This window comes from Crocuta crocuta, unplaced genomic scaffold (assembly GCF_008692635.1).
Source record: "Crocuta crocuta isolate KB4526 unplaced genomic scaffold, BGI_CrCroc_1.0 scaffold170, whole genome shotgun sequence".
Taxonomy (NCBI): domain Eukaryota; kingdom Metazoa; phylum Chordata; class Mammalia; order Carnivora; family Hyaenidae; genus Crocuta; species Crocuta crocuta.
Genome location: NW_027527853.1, coordinates 2,174,616 through 2,192,854, shown reverse-complemented (window position 1 = coordinate 2,192,854; position 18,239 = coordinate 2,174,616). Strand labels below are relative to the sequence as shown.

At 52.1% G+C, this 18,239-nt stretch overlaps 2 protein-coding genes across 2 annotated transcripts in view; both read left to right on the top strand.

Annotated features, from left to right (window-relative positions):
- Positions 1 to 6,590, top strand: part of UBTD1 (ubiquitin domain containing 1) — a 53,203-nt gene extending 46,613 nt beyond the window's left edge. Inside the window, exons 2-3 of the mRNA XM_077779162.1 lie at positions 3,935 to 4,162; positions 5,493 to 6,590. Of these exons, the coding sequence (XP_077635288.1) occupies positions 3,935 to 4,162; positions 5,493 to 5,878 (614 nt within the window). The 3' untranslated portion in view covers positions 5,879 to 6,590. The remainder of the gene's footprint in view (positions 1 to 3,934; positions 4,163 to 5,492) is intronic.
- A 1,997-nt stretch (positions 6,591 to 8,587) lies between these two features.
- On the top strand, positions 8,588 to 17,862 carry ANKRD2 (ankyrin repeat domain 2). Its single transcript, XM_077779066.1, is given in 10 exon segments — positions 8,588 to 8,680; positions 8,682 to 8,783; positions 12,221 to 12,322; positions 13,130 to 13,288; positions 13,399 to 13,506; positions 14,992 to 15,090; positions 15,424 to 15,522; positions 16,667 to 16,765; positions 16,872 to 16,970; positions 17,688 to 17,862. Coding segments are annotated over 10 exon segments (1,095 nt in total). The 5' UTR covers positions 8,588 to 8,602; the 3' UTR covers positions 17,838 to 17,862.
- Positions 17,863 to 18,239: the final 377 nt, after the last annotated feature.

Below are 18,239 nucleotides of genomic sequence, written 5' to 3'. Positions count from 1 at the left end.
GGCTGCCTCACAGGTGTGGCCAATTATTAACTCAATTTACAGCCCCTCTCCCCCCACCAAAGAATGTGGGAGCAGGGCTGTAAGTTTCAAGCTTTTCATGGAATCCACCAAGAGCCACCTCATTAGGACAAAAGACACTTGTATTACCCAGGAAATTCTAAGGGAGTTAGGAGCTCTTTATCAGACATTCCTATCAGTCAGGGCATTATAAGAGTTTTAGGGGCTGTATATTGGGAACCAGGTGAAAGACCAAAATATTATCAGAAACCTGGAGCGGAGAGCAATATATAGATTTATTTCACATCCATCTTACACACACACACACACACACACACACACACCCCATCTGCAATGTTCCTTCTCATTTTAATCATGTTTCTGTGTATGGCTGGGCCTATTTCTGGGCTCTCTGTTCTATCCTGTTGGCCCATTTGTCTGTCCCTGTTCCAGTCCTGCACCCACTGTAGCTTTGTAATTAGTGTTGGTAATGGTAGTGCAGGTCCTCACCTCATTCTACTCTAGCAGTAGCTTTCTTTTTCTATATAAACTTTAGAATCAGCTTGCCATGTTCCTTGGGGGCGGGGGGGAACCCTCCCAGTTAGGAATCTTACTGGAATTGTGTTAAATTTATAGGTTAGTTTAGAGGCAAGTGGACATTTTTATGATCTCTTTGAATATTGTTTCATCCCCATTCTGCCTGTTGTATCCTTCTGGAAATTCTGATTTAAAATATTAGATCATGGGGCCGTCTTGGTGGCTCAGTCGGTTAAGTGTCTGACTTTGGTTCATGTCATGATCTCACTGTCCAGGAATTTGAGCCCTGCATTGGGCTCTGTGCTGACAGCTCAGAGCCTGAAGCCTGCTTTGGATTCTGTGTCTCCCTCTCTGTCTGCCCTCTCCTCCACTCATGCTCTATTTTTCTCTCAAAAATAAATGGACATTTAAATTTTTTTTAATATTTAAAAATAAAATGTTAGACCATGTAAATTTCAATTATTATTTTTTAATTTCTTTTTTTTAATGTTTTTATTTATTTTTGAGAGAGAAAGAGGCTGAGCACTAACAGGGGAGGGGCCGAGAGAGAGGGAGACACAGAATCCAAAGCAGGCTCCAGGCTCTGAGCTGTCAGCACAGAGCCTGATGAGGGGCTCAAACTTGTGAACCATGAGATTATGACCTGAGCCAAAGTCGGACACTCGACTGAGCCACCCAGGCGCCCCTATGTTTTTCATTTCTAAAAGTCCTGTATACTTCTTTTAATTTCCTCTTGCTCATTCTTTATAATCTCTTTTTCCCCTGTTCATATTTTTAAGACTCAGTTATTTGTTTTTTAGTGTGTTTATTTTGAGAGAGACAGAGAGCGTGAGCGGGGTGGGGGGACAGGCAGAGAGAGAGAGAGGCAGAATCCCAAGCAGGTTCCACGCGATCAACACAGAGCCTAAAGCAGAACTCAAACTCCTGGAACTGTGAGATCATGGCCTGAGCCGAAATCAAGAGTCAGATGCTTAACCACCCAGGCACCTTAAGACTCACTTGTTTCTTAAACTTGGTATTTCATAATCTGTGAAAAATCCCATATCTGAAATCTCTGTCCATCTGATTCTTCCACCTGCTGTTTGTGCTGGCTCTGGCTAATACTACCTTGTTTTCTTGTATGTTGTGACTTTTAAAAATGACACAACAACAAAAAAAAAACTATGACCCTGTCATTTATTTTCCTTGGATCTTTATCCTGGGACTTCTTTGAGGCCGGGTTTAAAGTTGTTCTCCCACAAAGAGGATTTGCATTTCCTTCTGCTAACCCAGGAGCACTCTCAATCAAATGCCTGACTTTGAGAGTTTTCTGCCTGCCCTGGTAGCTGGTAGTGGGCAAACCCGCAGGAGGGCCGTTTGTGGATTCAGTGTGACCTGAGGTGGAATCCTCACTCCGTCGCTTACTGTGTGACGTCAGGCAAGTCATTTGATCTCTCTGCCTGTTCTATCATCTATGAAATAGCTATGAACACCTAGCGCCTAAGGCTATTGTGCAGCTGAAATGGGCTAATGTGTATAAATACAGTGCTTGCCTGTTCTTTCACACAGTTGGTAGGCAGTGAATGGCATGGTCTTCCCCTGAGGAGCCCCCGTGCCTGCCCAGAGCAGATGTCCTGGTGCAGACCCCCAGCTCCGGTTCCTGCCTTGTCTGTAGGATCGGAGTTTTATAGAAGGAACTGAGTGACTTAGACCTTTCTCCTGTGGATTATCCTGCCTTCAGCTTTGAGATGACTGAGCCTCCCAAAGCCTTTGAGAGATGGTTCTGCCCATAGTCTTGTCTGGGAAGTCACTTGCGGCTAGCTAACAAGAAAAATGACATTTAACAGAATCGTTTTCTTCTTCAGATGCTGCAGGGGGGATTTTTGGTTGGTGTGGTTGGTTGGTTATGGTTTTCTTTTTTTTTTTTTATTTCTAGGAGAGAGAGAGACACACACACACACAGCGTGAGCAGGGGAGGATCAGAGAGAGAGGGAGTCACAGACTGAAACAGGCTTCAGGCTCTGAGCTGGCAGTCAGCACAGAGCCCGACGCGGGGCTCGAACCCACGAACCGCGAGATCATGACCTAAGCGAAAGTCGGACGCTTAACCGACTAAGCCACCCAGGCGCCCCGATGGTTTTCTTTTTTTAAAAATACGTTTTTTGCAACTATATGGTGGGGCATTAATAACAAGACATTGCAGTTTATCATTTTCAATCATGGGAATATGCATTGACAGTATTTGAGTGTAATATAAAGTACATTGGCATGAAAAAAACTGTTAAGCGCTTTCCGTAACAAGGAATATAAAAAAGTAATAATATGAACGCAACTATATTGAGAAAAATGGGGAAAAGGAAATATGTCTAGGTGTCAACGGTGGTTATCTCTGAACAGTGAAATTCTTGAGTAATATTTTTCCCCAGTGGCAGCAGGGTGCAGGCAGCAGTGAGAGGATGGCCTCTGCGATCAGAAAACCTTGTGGGGGCGCCTGGGTGACTCAGTTGGCTCAACGTCCGACTCTTCATTACAGCTCAGGTCATGATCTCTTTGTTGTGGGATAGAGCCCCACATAAGGCTCCATGGAGCCTGTGTGGGATTCTTCCGCTCTCTCCCTCTGCCTCTGCCACTCCCTCTCCCCTGCTTGTATGCACATGTGTACATTCTCTCTAAAAAATAAAATTAAAATTAAAAATAAATGTAAAAAAACAAAAATTTTGTGTTAAATCGGTACTTGTGTGGCCTCAGGCAAACGATAGGCTCTCTGGGTCTTAGTTTCTCCATCTGCGGGGTTTTGAGGATCAGATGAACCGTGGGTCTGAAGGGGGCCTGCCCTGTGATCTTGTACAAACTGGCTCTGTAAATGGCAGTAGTTTTTATTATTACACATCAACATTCTTTACAGAGTTTTTTACTTTTTTATTTTTTTTTATGTTTATTTCTGAGAGAGAAAGCATGAGTGGAGGAAGGGCAGAGAGAAAGGGAGACACAGAACACAAAGCAGGCTCCAGGCTTGGAGCTGTCAGCACTGAGCCCGACGTGGAGCTCGAACCCACAGACTGTGAGATCATGACCTGAGCCGAAGTCGGACGATAAATTGACTGAGCCACCCAGGCGCCCCTCTTTACATACAGATTTTCTAAAATTCTGAACATGGACTTTTTTATAATCAAAGAGTACAGTTACAGAAAACACCAGCAGGCACTATATGCTCTGCTGACAAAAATAGTTTACGTCCCCAGGTTGGGTGTGTGCAGTTTCCAGACTCTTCCCTGATGCTGGGAAAGGGCCAGAACACCTGAATACTCAGGAGCCGCTGCTGGGGAGGGTTGGGAGATTGCTGGCAGGTGAGGGGCGGGAGAGAGGGCCGGCTGCAGCCTGGCCTCGGAGGTGCTCAACCTGTCCCTTCTGTCCTGCCCAGGGCGCAACGAGCCCCTGAAGAAGGAGCGGCTGAAGTGGAAGAGTGACTACCCCATGACCGACGGGCAGCTGCGGAGCAAACGGGACGAGTTCTGGGACACAGCACCTGCCTTCGAGGGCCGCAAGGAGATCTGGGACGCCCTCAAGGCCGCCGCCTATGCAGCCGAGGCCAACGACCATGAGCTGGCTCAGGCCATCCTGGATGGAGCCAGCATCACCCTGCCTCATGGTGAGCGAGCAGGGCTGGCTTTATCCCCGCTCAAGTGGGCCACCAAGCTGCTCAGTGTGGAGGAGAGCCAGTGGCCAGGCACACGTCGGGAGTTTTTATCCAAGCTTCTAGGTGGCCAGGGTGGCTCTTTGCTTTGGTTCATTCAGGCAGCCCTTACTGATCAGGGGCCAGGAGTGGGGACACAAGGAAAAATGAGACACAGTCCTTGTTTGTCTAATGAAGAGATAGAAAGGCACCAATAAGCCTCAAGCAGTGTGACGAGAGCAAGCTAGAGTCGCTCAGGTACTTTGGGGTCGCTGAACATCTGAGGTACCAACCTTCTGTGTTGGGCATTACTATATGCTTGGTACTGAGTGAGAAACTTCTACTGTATTATCTCATTTAAGTTCATAACAGTCTTATGGGGCCATGTAAAGCAGAGGGTAATGAGGAATTCTAGAGTCACAGGCCTGGGTTTTAACAATTGTCTCCATTTCTAGTAGTGTATCCCTGAGCAGGGAGCTTCTCAGCTTTAAAGTCTCAGGAGCTTGTAACTATAAAGTGGGGATATCCACCTGACAGGATGCTCGTTAGAACCCAGCAAGATATGCAGAGCATCCTTCAGTCCAGTCCCAGCACTCATTAGGGGCTCAAGGCACAGTAAATCTATTACTCCGTGCCGTGCGTAGTACAGGAAGGAAACTAGGGCCCACCAAGGTATACACCATGCGGGGCAGACCTGTACTTTCTCATCCCCCCTGGAATACGCGCACCCAGCACATACACTTAGGAAAGAGTTGTTGAATGAGCAAATGGAAAGTTACGTAGTGTGCCGGAAGTGAACAAGTTAGTACCGGGGAGAGCCGGAATGCCAGCCCACATCTTCCTGAGTCCACCTTGAACTCCTCCCAGCTGTATGTCGAAGGGACACCTGGCTGTAGGGGGGGCTCGGGGACCGTGGGGTGGCCAGGACGGGTGTATTAGTGTGCTCAGGCTGCTGTAACAAAATACCACAGACTGGATAGCTTATTAAACAACAGAACTTCATTTCTCACAGTTCTGGAAGCTGAGAAGCCCAAGACCTAGGTGCCCGCTGATTTGAGTTTTAGGGAGGGCCTTCTTCTTGGCTTGTAGATGGCCGCCTGCTCGCTGTGTCCTCACACGGTGGGGAGAGAGCAAGCCTGGGTGTCTCTTAGAAAGACACGAATCCTTTTAGATTGGTGCACCACTGTATGACTTCATTTAACCTTAATTACTCCCGTCTTCAAATACAGTGGCATTGGGGGTTAGGGCTTTGGCACAGGAATTTGGGGGTCCCCAGCCGACTCTGACCGCCCTGCCTGCCCCACAGGCACCCTCTGTGAATGCTACGACGAGCTGGGCAATCGCTATCAGCTGCCCATCTACTGCCTGTCGCCACCTGTGAACCTGCTGCTCGAGCACACTGAGGAGGAGAGCCTGGAGCCCCCCGAGCCCACGCCCGGCGTGCGCCGCGAGTTCCCCCTAAAGGTGCGCCTCTCCACAGGCAAGGACGTGAGGCTCAGCGCCAGCCTGCCCGACACGGTGGGGCAGCTCAAGAGGCAGCTGCACGCCCAGGAGGGCATCGAGCCGTCCCGGCAACGGTGGTTCTTCTCTGGGAAGCTGCTCACAGACCGCACGCGACTCCAGGAAACCAAGATCCAGAAGGATTTTGTCATCCAGGTCATCATCAACCAGCCCCCACCACCCCAGGACTGATGAGCCCACAGACCCTGGGAGGAGAGGCCGAGGGGGCCTCCGCGGGGCTGAGAGGCCTCGGGCCTGAGCGTTAGGCCCCACCCCACCCTGCTGCTGCCTCCTTTCTTCAAGGGCACCTCCCACCGTGTGGCTGCTGGGCAAGCCGTGAAGGGACCCTGCCTCCCAGGGGCACCGTGGGCCACCAGTGCCCCACCCCCAGGAAGCAGTGCTGCCTCACCCAGGCTTTGCCAACCTTGTCAGAGAAAAGGCGAATCGGGGCATTCCACCCTGCCTCTCTCCCGCAGCAGGTTCGAGCCACGAGGGCCGGCCCGGAGGCCCCTGGAGCCCAGATCTGTCATCTGGTGCTGCCGGCTGTGCTCACTCCGGTTTTCTGCTCAGGGTCTGAAGCAGCTGCTGTCCCCTTCCCCTGCCCCCACTCCCTGACTCTGCCCTGGGCCCAATGCCAATCCCCTGGCAGGGAGGGGATGGCTCGCGAGCCCCAGGGGCAGGGAGCCTGAGGCCGGCCTCTGCCTCTCCCTGCCCCCCAGCACAATTGGCAGAGATGGGGCGGGCGGGTGGCCGGAGGGCTGTGCTGTTGTGGCAGGGGTCTGCACAGGGCCATCTCCTGGCTGTAACCCAAGCGGTGGGGGGTCTGCAGCCTGGTCATGGCCCACAACAGGCCCCTGTGTACAGACATATCTGCGTATTTATCAATAAAGCCTTTTGCTCCTTCCTTCTCTCTTGCCTAGCTTTGACTTTGGGTTCTCCGGCAGCTCTGTGGAACCCCAGAGCCAGTTCTGTGTGGGAGCAGGTGGGTGCGAGGCCTCCCCAGCTGCTCTGTCCGCGGCAGAGAGTGCAGGGAGCCTTGAATTATTTGTGTTCCAGGCCCTGTGTCCTCATGGGTCCTTAGGAAAAACCACTTCACGGCTGAGCCCACCTTGCTTATCTTTTTTAAAAATTTTTTAAATATATTTTTTTATAGTTTTTATTTATTTTTGAGACAGAACACGAGTGGGGGAGGGGCACAGAGAGAGGGAGACACAGAATCTGAAACCGGCTCCAGGCTCTGAGCTGCCTGCACAAAACCCGATGCGGGGCTAGAACCCACGGACCACGAGATCATGACTTGAGCCATAGTCGGATGCTTAACCAACTGAGCCACCCAGGCGCCCCGGCTTATCTTTAAAGTAGAGTCGAGGGGCGCCTGGGTGGCTTAGTCGGTTAAGCGTCCGACTTACGCTTAGGTCATGATCTCGCGGTTCGTGGGTTCGAGCCCCGCGTCGGGCTCTGTGCTGACTGCCAGCTCAGAGCCTGGAGCCTGTTTCAGAGTCTGTTGACTCCCTCTCTCTCTGACCCTACCCTGCTGACACTGTCTCTCTCTCTCTCTCCTAGAAATAAATAAAACATTTAAAAAAATAATAATAAAGTAGAGTCGAAGCCGCTGGCCTCACCTCTTCCTGCAGTTGCTGGGAGGATGAAATGGGAGGACAGATGTGAAAGTGCTTTGGAAGCAGAGGCAGCACCTCAGGAAGGTGGCGTTAGTAGTCCACGGGCCTGCTCCTGTGGCACAAGGGTGCTGGCTGCCTGCTCCAGCCCCTCAGCCCACGCCCCAGGACTGAGGTGCACCCGAAAATCCTGGGGCTGCTGCACTACGCCCTCCGTGATGTGAAAGCCAAGTCTCTGACTAATTTAGGTTATGAGCATGTGTCAGTTTGCCAGCAAGGGAACGAGAGAGGAGAGGCATCCAGTGCCGGTCCTTCCTTCAGGAAAGGTGTGCGTTTAGTCGGAGGGGGACCTTTGATAAGGTGGCTTAGCCAAGGGCAGGCCGAGTGAGCGTGACAGAACCACAGAGCTGTGGCGTCTGTGGCTCACCAGCAGATTAAACCTGGGTCGGGACCACCTGGGGCTCACTCCCACAGTTCGAGGTGTGGAGCTGAGCAAGTTCAGGTCTGCTTTTTCTCCACTGAGAGTATTTTCCTGCTCAGAGAGCATGGCTGGACCTCAGTTAGGGTGGCCTGACAAAACTGGGAGGAAAGGATGATCAGGAGGAAATGGTGTCCTCGTCTACTGGGCTTGGCACTGTACTCTGGCCCTTTTAATGTGGCTTCCTGAGACCTTCTTGAAGCAAGACTTTTTAAGTTCTGCAGAGGCCTCCTGAGACGACGGACAGATGGGTCAAGGTTTGTCAGAAGCAAATGGACGTGCAGCCACGTACAGTGATGTCTCGCTAGGGGGCGCTGTGGGACCCCAGAGAGACAAAGGCCTGCTTGAGCTGCGGGCAAAGACGGAGGCATCAGCTCTTACTCCTGCCCTTCACCTTGACACTCCAGCCCAGATGTAGCGGAGTTTGCCCCCACCCTAGGGCAAGCAGGGCCTGTTCACAGGACAGCTGGGGACACAGGCCTGTATTGGTCCGCACCGTGGGCTGTCAGCTGCCCTCACTGGTACTGGCTGGGCACTTCCCAGGCATCCAGCAGGTGGCACTGCCATCAGGGTTAGGGGCAGCCAGTGGGTCCTACGTGCCTCCCAGCTGTCCTGGCTAAGGCCCAGCTCTACCCAAGCACTCAGGACAGAGGCTGGGCAGGCTCCTTCCTGCAGCCCTGCTCTTGGGTTGCTGGGCCCTTCAGCTCCAATAGGCAAGGGGATGGGGGGGCAAACTGTCCCTGCCTCCCCCAGCTCCCTGGGGCTGCCCAGGGTGAAGGTGAAAGGTGGGGGAGGCAGGTGGAGAATTGGGCCGGTGAGCTCATGGCAAAGGCGCCCAGCGGGGTGGGGGTGGGGAACCTGGCTTATAAAGCCCCTGAGGCCCTGTGGCTTGCAGAGGCTGGTTATAGACGGCACCATGGAGGGCTCTGAGGAGGGCTCTGAGGCGGTGAAGAGGGCCACAGCACTTATCGAGGAGCGGCTGGCGCAGGAGGAAGAGAATGAGGTATGGGCACGGGTGTGGGGCCCCAAGGGGGCTCCTGGGAGATCCAGCTCTACCGTCAAGGGAGGTAAGAGCCTGGCCGCCACATCTGTGGTGGGAAGGAGGGGCCCTGTCCCCAGGGGCCCAGTGGCTCCACTCCAGCCCCAGGTGCTCCTGGTGGAGGTGATTGCTAGCATGGGTGACTGAGGCTTCAACTCCAAGAACTGAGAGACAGTGGGGTGGGCGAGCCACGCTGGATTCCCGAGACCCTGCCACCCACCTGGGCCTCAAGGAGGCGGGCCAGGCTTCACAGAGCAGGACAGCTGAGATGCTGCCTGGGAACGTGGGAGTATGGAGCCCTGAGACCTCCCAGCTGCTGGGTGGGAGCCTGGGACGGGAGGAACTCCATCCAGCGTTTGGTCCCTGCAGAAGAATAGAGACTGGGAGCAGAGCGAGAAAGGGGTGCTGGGGAAGGAAGCATGGGTTTTCCCGGGAGTACCAGCCACACCTGGGGAGGCCTTTGGAGCATGCGGCTTTGGGCAATTACATTTCCTCTGGGATAAAGAAGTGGGGGGGTTGGAGAGGAAGGTGCAAGCTTGTCTCCTCTTCATTCTTTTTAAACTAACACTCGACTTAAGAGTCTGCCCGGTGCTGGGAGGAATAAGAGGCAGCCCTTGCCTCCTTACCAACCCCACATTCATTTTAACCAACGTCCATTAGGCGCACAGTCCTCTAAGGAACAGGCAGAGTTAGGGCACCTGGTGGCTCAGTTGATTAGGTATCCGACTTGATCTCAGCTCAGGTCTTGATTTCAGGGTTGTGAGTTCAAGCCTTTATGCTGACCTCCCTGCTGGGCAGGTATCCTACTTTAAAAAAAAAAAGAAAAGAAAAGAAAGAAAAGGAAGGAAACAGGGAGAGTGAAGACTCCGTGAAATAGGGGTGTTCAGTCATAAGCGAAAGAGCACAAAGGGTGGGTGAGTCGTTCTGACCATGGGTGCTCAAGAACTCTTAGGGGCAGGATAGCATTTGAGTGGAGCCTTCAAGGCTCATAAGCAGAGATCAGGTGGGAAGGAAATTCCAGGCTTAGGAAAAGACAGGCTCTAAAGTTCAGGTGAGTGACAGTGGGACCATCCTGAGAAAGTCTGGTAGTAGGTAGGGACTAGGGCTGGACACAAACCAGAGAGGCCATGGGAAAGATATTCTTTGGGCAGTGGGGAGCCACTGAGTGTTGCTGAGGGACAAGTGGCTCCACCTGACCTATTTGAGGAAGGCAGTTCTGACAGCCTGAGAAGGACATGTTGGAGGAGAAGGACTGGCCCCAAAAGGAATGGGAGAGAGGAGATCAATCAGTTTGGAGGTAGGCTCCATTCAGGACAGGAGTGGCTGAAGAGGGGTGAGGAAGCAGGAAGAACCAGGACTCTGCCCATGAAGAGATGAGGACTAGGGGCAAGGGTGGCACGTTTGTTGGGGAAGAGCTTGGGCTGAGCCCGCTGCTGAGTCCTGGCCGGGGCACCCCTGGATCTCCTGGAATGCTGCTTCTCCCCAGTGCCAGGCAGGTGAGTCATGCTGCTGGGCCATTTCTGGAGTGCTGCCACTGGACACGGAGACCTTCGGCAAGGGGACACAGAGCAGCCCTCATCCATTCATTCGCCCTACAAATATAGCAGCAGGGCTGTCAGGACGCTGGGCAAGACTTCCTACCAAGTGCCTCCTATATGCCAGGCACCGTGCTGAGCACTGTGCAGGCATTCTTTCATGGGATCTGTATAACCATCCATGAAGTAAGGTAGGAGTTTGTTTTGTTGTGTTTCGCCAACTAGCATCCGGTTCAATAAAAATTTATTGAGCACTTAACTGTATGTCAGCCCACAAAGACATCTGAAGCAAGGGACTATAGAGTCTGGGTAAGGCAAGGGTGAGCATGAGAGTCCATAGTTGTGTCCACCAGGCCCCAGCCCAGCAAGATTCTCAGAGGGAAGCCTCTGTCCAGCCTGCACCCCCTTCTTGGCATGGGAGGGGAAGGAGAGCCCACCTGTCATCATCCATTCAGTCATTCATTCATTTATCCAACATTCACCAAGTACCTGCTGTATGCCAGGCTGGGTCACAGGGGCTAGGGTTACCAAGATGATTAAGACCCAAGCCCACCCTCTTGAGGGTGGGGTCCAGTAGCTGGGGACCCAGCTCCTACTGGGTCCACCAGTAGTAGCTGCAGCGCGAAGTCCTCCCTCACTCTTGGAAGAAGATGCAGTGCTTCCGGTGAGGCCAGCACTGGCGCTGCCTCAAACTATGTAAACCCAACACGGAGAGGAGAAGCCAGTGGGCAATAGGACCTCCCCAATGAAGACGCAGGAAATCAGCCCTTAAAACAGCTCTTGAGGAGTATAATACCAGAGCTCAGTGGCAAATGCAAAAGGCAGCGGAGAGCTCTGGGAGGGTGGCCATTCGGCCCCAGCTGCCATTGGGTCCGGGCATCCTCCAACCTGGGCGAATGTGCCCGGCACACGGGGCCTTCAGACATAGGGGTGCCTGCACTTCACAAAAATTGCTTTCTGTTAAAACAGGAGGAGGCCATGAGGAAGTGGCCCAGGCCAAGTCAAAGCTACACATGGTGAGGAGACTTGGAAGGAGTTTCACCCGTTTAATTACAGTGAGGATAAGGTGAATGCTAAGAGTCCCTTTAAAGTGAAAGCTAGTGAAAAGGGAAGATACAGGACCCATCCCTCAGATTCCTTGACAGCAGCAGGTTTCCAGCTCCGGGCTGTCATGAAGCGGTAAGATCTGAGGGGGAAAAAAAGTTGATATCTAACAGAGAGTGGCCAGATTTTTTTTATTGATATGTGAATCTATTTTAAAAATAACTATCAACTCTTACCACAGTCATTTCATCAATGTGAATTTTTAATTTTTTAATGTTTATTTTTCATAGAAAGAGAGAGATCTAGTGCATATGGGGGAGGGGCAGAGAGAGACGGGTACAGAGGATCCAAAGTGGGCTCTGTGCTGGCCAGCAAAGAGCCCCATGCGGGGCTCAAACTCATGAACCATGAGATCACGACCTGAGCTGAAGTCAGACACTCAAGCTACTGAGGCAGCCAGCCACCCCCAAAGTGAATTTTTAATGCCAACAAAGTAAAATCACCATCATCACCGTCACCTCAGTGAATATATTTGATTTCATGAAAGTTCATTCAGTAGTCCTTAAACTTGTTTTGCTGAGGATCCACGACCATCAGTAGACAGGGATTTGAGCTGAGGCTGGGGTCAGGGTTAGGTGGGGGAATTATGGGGAGCTTTGCTCTGGCCTGGGGCCCTCCAGTCAGGAGTGGGTCACGGAAGGGATCTAGGGTCACACAGGAGGCGGTCCGGAGGGTGCCCTTGGAACGGGTCAGGGGGAGGCTACCCGCCTCCCTGGCTGCTGAGGGCAGGACCTGGAGCTCGTCCTCTCCTTGGCTCACCAGAAACTCCGAGGAACCGCCCAGCAGAAGCTGCCCATGGACATGCTGGTGTTGGAGGATGAGAAGCACCAGGGAGCTCCGAGTCCGGCCTTACAAAAGGTTAAGGTAAGTGTGAGGAAAACCCAACCTCTGCACTCAGGGGACAGGACGGGCAGCTGTGGCTTTGCTCCTCCTGGTGTGGTATGTGAACCAGCATCTCAGCCCTCCGGGGAGCGTGTTAGCTATGAAGAATCTCAGCCCCACCCCAGAGCAGCTGAGTCAGAATCTGCATGTGTACAAGATCCCAGGGAATTTATTTTGGAAGCCCCAAGTGACTGAGCGGCCACCATGCAGGTGTTAAGGGGCTCAGGGAGACTGCGTGTGCTGATTGGAGAGATCTCCACATGGTAAGAGACCACCAGTTTCCCGAACACTATTGTGGAGGATGATCCCATAGGCTGCTTGTCTGAAGGACATCAACCAAGTCATACTAGAAGTTACCTCTGGGAGAGAAGGGCTTTCTCTTCCTACCTTTTATGTTTCTGTATTTGTTTTATTTTTAATATTAATCATGTATTACTTTTATCATCACACACACACACACACACACACACACACGAAACTACACGGTAAGCTGAGGATTCAGACTCCGCTCTGAAGGCCTGAGCTAAGGACTGCCTCTGAGAGTCCTTCATCCTACCCTTCATCGACGTGAGGCCTTGAAGCTGACAGCTTGAAGTCCCTTCAAGTCTCTCCTTGTCCCCTGATCTGAGCCATCTATGTCCCGGTCTCATCTGCTTCTTCCACATCCTGGGCAGGAGAGCTAGACCTGGATTCTTTCTCTCTTGAGAAGCTCTCCCTGTCCTCCTCCCCCAGCTCAGCTCAGGGTCCCCAAGCCCCAAGCGTGGGGGTTGATGAACCCCCTCCATGCAGGGTCAAGAGCGTGTGCGCAAGACATCCCTAGACCTTCGGCGGGAGATTATTGACGTGGGTGGGATCCAGAACCTCATTGAGCTGCGGAAAAAACGCAAGCAGAAAAAACGGGAAGCACTGGCTGCACCCCAGGAGCCACCGCCAGAGCCTGAGGAGATCGTAAGGGTCCTGGGCGGGGCACCTGTGTGGGCAGGGAAGGGGTGGGGGTGGGCAGGGGGACCTCTGATCACTGCGGGGCGGCCCTCCATGACTAGATTCATGCCTTCCAGACTGGACCTGTGGACGAGGAGACATTCCTGAAAGCGGCGGTGGAGGGGAAAATGAAGGTCATTGAGAAGTTCCTGGCCGATGGGGGTTCCCCAGACACCTGTGATCAGGTGATATTCCTACTTGCACCTGTGCCTGCCTCCCTTTCACAGCTGCCACGCCATCTCACCCATTTGTGGACCTGTTTGAGAACAGGCATTGGGTGTCCCTTAGGAGGGGGGTCTTTAAAAGATTTGGGATGTCCTCTCACCTGTACAGGAATTTATCTAAACCCTTAGGCCCTTTTCAACTTGAACCACCTCCAGGGGAACAAATGTCAGGTGGTCCTTTAGGGAAGGAAGAGGAATAGAATTAAATCTAAAAAGCCAAAACTAAGAATTTGAGGCTCAAATCCCACCTGTATCAGTCCTTAGCTATGGGACCTTCATTACCTCTCCATGCCTCAGTTTCCTTCCCTGTAAAATGGCCTATTTCCCTCAGAGCATGTCATGGGGATCAAATGGAATATTAGTGCCTTGATAAGTCATTACTGAATGAAGGAAAAAACTATAAAGCACATGCTAGGATATGATATTATTTTTGTGTTGCATTATATAATGTGCTTCCCTTTAAAAATTATTTTTATTTTATTGTGGTAGAATACATATAACATGAAATGGACATTTTAGCCATTTTAAGTGCACAATTCAGTGGCATTAATTATATCCACCATGTTTTGCAACTATAACAGTGATTTTCCAAAACATTTCCATCACCCATCACACTTCGTTTTGTTTTCCCTGAAAACTGCCTCTTTCACACTTGGTATGGTGCTCTTTCACACTCATATCCCAGGATTGAGCAAATTAATATTCACTCCCATACCATTGTGGGCTTAGACTGCATGGCCTTTCCATTCTTTAGACTCTGGAATCTGAATCCTCTCGGTCTATCCAAGCACCTCCTGTCCCTGAGCACTGGTGCCAGGTGCTGGGGGTACAAAAAAAGAAAAGACCAGGGTTGAAGGTAGAGGGAGACTGGTGTATAGCCAGATCTTTAGACTATGGAAAGATATGCCTCATGGCTTGAGTGTTTCAAAAGACCAAAACACAATGCTGAAGCTCGTTCCTTCCTTGGGTCACTTGTTGGTGTGCACCTGCCCATTCCGGCCCTGGCTAGGCACTGAGGGGAAACAGAGTCGAGTAAGGCTTGGCTTGCCTTACAACACCCTCTCCCATGGAAGGCTCTCTGGGCCCCCCGGAGGCAGCTCTGGTCCAGAGGTTTCAAGATGGTGGCACTTAAGCTGCCTTGCCTCTTGAAGGAGTAACAAGAATTCATCAAGCACACTCAGGAAGTGAGGGCAAAATAGGCATTCCTGGCAGAGGGAACGGTCTGTGCGAAGGCCCAGCATGACATGCTTGGGAGAGGGTGCATTGAGAAGGTCAGAGTTCCCAGGGCATTAGAGGGCTCCAAGGCTGGTCTGGATAGAACATGAAGGAGCTGGCAGAACATGGAAGATATGGGGACCCAGCATAGGGATCAGAATCAAACTGGGTCAAGTCCTGGGTCTTAGCTTGGGGCCAGAGATCAGGCCCTGATGGTCTCTCTGGGGACAGTTCCGCCGGACAGCACTGCATCGAGCTTCCCTGGAAGGCCACATGGAGATCCTGGAGAAGCTTCTGGAGAGTGGGGCTACTGTGGACTTCCAGGACCGGGTGAGCAAGAGAGAAGGTATTGGGTGGGGGAGGTAAGAGGTAGGCCCAGCCCCAACAGACCCCTTCTCCCTGTAAGCCTGAGCCAACCTAGAACACACTCAGGCTTCCTCAGGGGTCAGGCCTCACGTCTAGTGGATTGCAATGACCTGGTGCCATCCTTTGTTAATCTGGCTTGGACCCAAGGGTTCTCCTGCTCTGCTTGGTCCATAGCCCAGGCACAGGCACATCCCAGACCCTTCCCTGCCCTCTTTCCCTTGATTCCTCCCACCTTCTTGGCTGGGGTCCTTTCCCCTAGGGCCCTTTCTTCCCTAAAGCCCCCTTTTCCCCTTCTAGCTGGACTGCACAGCCATGCATTGGGCCTGCCGTGGGGGCCGCTTGGAGGTGGTAAAACTCCTGCAAAGCCGAGGAGCAGACACCAACATTAGAGATAAGGTGAGGTAGTAATGCTCACAGAGGGGGAGGGCAAGGGGCAGAGAATAGAAAAGCCCAATAAGACAGGAAGGTAGTGAGCTAGTCTGGTTTCTAGAGTGGTTGCAGAGCCCAGGGAGGGGTCCTTGCCACCAACTGTAGGTCGTTGGGGACTGCCATCTGGGCATGGAAGCAAGAAGGGCAGGAGAGAGGAGAAGAAGAAATCCACTATCCGGGGGTTTGGGCATCACCCAAAGGATGCAGGATGTGTTCATCCATGCAATTCTGTATCATCCTGTATTTATCTGTCCATCCATCCATCCATTCATTTATTCATCTGTTCATCCACCATTTTTCTCTTTATTCATTCCTTTGTGTATAACCTTGAACAAGTGACAGATAGCCTACGTTGCTTATCTGTCAAATGTTTTACAGAATTATTATATAATTAGATGTGAGTGTATGTAAGTTATTTATTCAGCATAAGGCTGATGTTTTGTAAGCTTTTGCCGTGTCTAACACATTGTTATCTCTCAGTAAATGGCATCTAGTATAATTATTTATTTTTTTTTAACACTTTGGAGCATCTTTTTTTTTTAATGTATTTATTTTGAGAGAGAGAGAGAGAGCCAGGAAGGGGCAGAGAGAGAGGGAGAGAGAGAATCCCAAACAGGCTCCAAGCCGTCAGCACAGAGCCCAACGCAGAGCTCAATCCCACAAACTGCAAGATCATGACCTGATCTGAAATTAAGAGTCAGACACTGAACTGACTGAGTTACCCAGGTGCCCCTAAAATTTTTTAAAAAGTAATGTCTATGTGCTACATTGGGCTCAAACCTACAACCCTGAGATCAAGAGTTGCATGCTCTACTGATGGAGCCACCCAGGTACCCCACATCTATTATAATTATTAAAAGAAGGGCAGTTGCTCACAGGTGGGTGAGAGAGGAACCACAGAGGGCTTCCCAGAGAAGGTGGCATGTAATACTTCAGAGTTAAACCATTGCATAGGATGGTGGAAACTGTAGCGTTCCCAGCCCCTCCAGGGGTCAGGCCTTGGCACTAGTACTTGGGGAAGGGATGAGGCTGGAATTAAGACAGCCTCCCTCCCAGAGGCACCACAGTCCAGGCTCCTTCAGCCAGCAGTTCCTGTGTCCTCCCCACCCAGCTGCTGAGTACTCCCCTGCACGTGGCAGTCCGGACGGGGCACGTGGAGATTGTGCAGCACTTTCTGTCCCTGGGCCTGGACATCAATGCCAAAGACAGAGTGAGTGTTCAGCTTCCCTTCTGCTCAGCTATGCCAAGGGGGTGCAGGCAGCCTGAGGGCTCCCACACGCCCCCATGGGCCATACTGAGTATCACACTGGCTGTAGGAAGGGGACAGTGCCCTGCACGATGCTGTGAGGCTCAACCGCTACAAAATCATCAAATTGCTGCTCCTGCATGGGGCTGACATGATGACCAAGAACCTGGTAAGTTCATTCCTTCCAGGATTCAGTAATCAGTGTGCATGGCTCCCCCAGGCTCTGTGCCAGGCACTTGGATTCCTCCAAGGAGCTGAGCCAGACTCAGCCTGCCCTTGGAGCATCCTCACAGTGGACAGTCTCTCTGGGGTCCCAGGGATTTGGAGCCCACCCACCTTCCCAACCCCCTCTATGCTTGTCTCTGCAGGAGGGGCAGTAAGAGGACTTCCCAAAGGCCCCCCAAAAGGGGGTCTTAAAGTCCAGGCCCAGGGAGGCCAAAATCATGGAGGGACAGGGCTAGAAGGAACCTAACTAAGCACAGTGTTGGCCTGGCAGGCCTGGAGTTCTCGTAGGGTCCTATATCCCCTAGTCCAAGCTCTTCTTTGGGGCCCAGTATAACAGCAAAAAGGGGGGGTGGGAGGGTCCCCCTGACTCAAGAAAGGCTAAGGGAATAGTGGGAAAGTCAGGACGATGTGGGGAGGAATAGATGAGAATAATAATAGAATAACAACACTATTGACATGTGGGGCTGCATAATTCTTTGTTGTGGTGACTGTCCTGTGTACTGGAGGCTTTTTAAGTAGCATCCCTGGCCTCTGTTCACCCTATGCCAGTAAATCAACCTATGACACTGCCCAGAGCCTCCAGCAGGAAGCCCTGGTATAGAATGAGGGCACCTCCTGGTACAAACATAGCAGTGACAGGATGTCCTCTTGGCTCCCCCAGGCAGGAAAGACCCCCACGGACCTGGTGCAGCTGTGGCAGGCTGACACCCGGCAGGCTCTGGCGCACCCAGAGACAGGGGTGGAGCAGAACGGGCTGGAGGGTCCTGCTGAGAGGGTGCAGGAGACCCCCCAGCCGGTGCCAGTCCAGTAGACACCTGCCCCGGGCCAGCCGGGCACCGGGCTGCCCCTTGAGTGCAGCCTGAGGGTCATCGTAATGGCCCCCAAAGCTGATGACTCTGCCATTCTTCTGCATACGACCCGGACACCCACAAGTCACCGCAATAAAAAATAAAAAAAAAATCGTTTTTGCTGTTGGTGATGTTTGTTTCCATTTGTATCCGAAGTGTTTAGGAATGAAGGAAAACTCTGGAGCAAGGTAGGCTCGGGGAAGAGGGGGGACTTGGAGCCCTTTGGCCCCAGCCCTGGTGCGTTTCCTACAGAGGTGTCTTCTTGCTTCTTTCCTGCCAGCTCTCTTCCCAAAGCCCCAGCGGNCGTCCCGGTGACCGCCGTCCTACGGGGCTGTGGGGCCACCACAGGCTTGTCACGTGTCAGC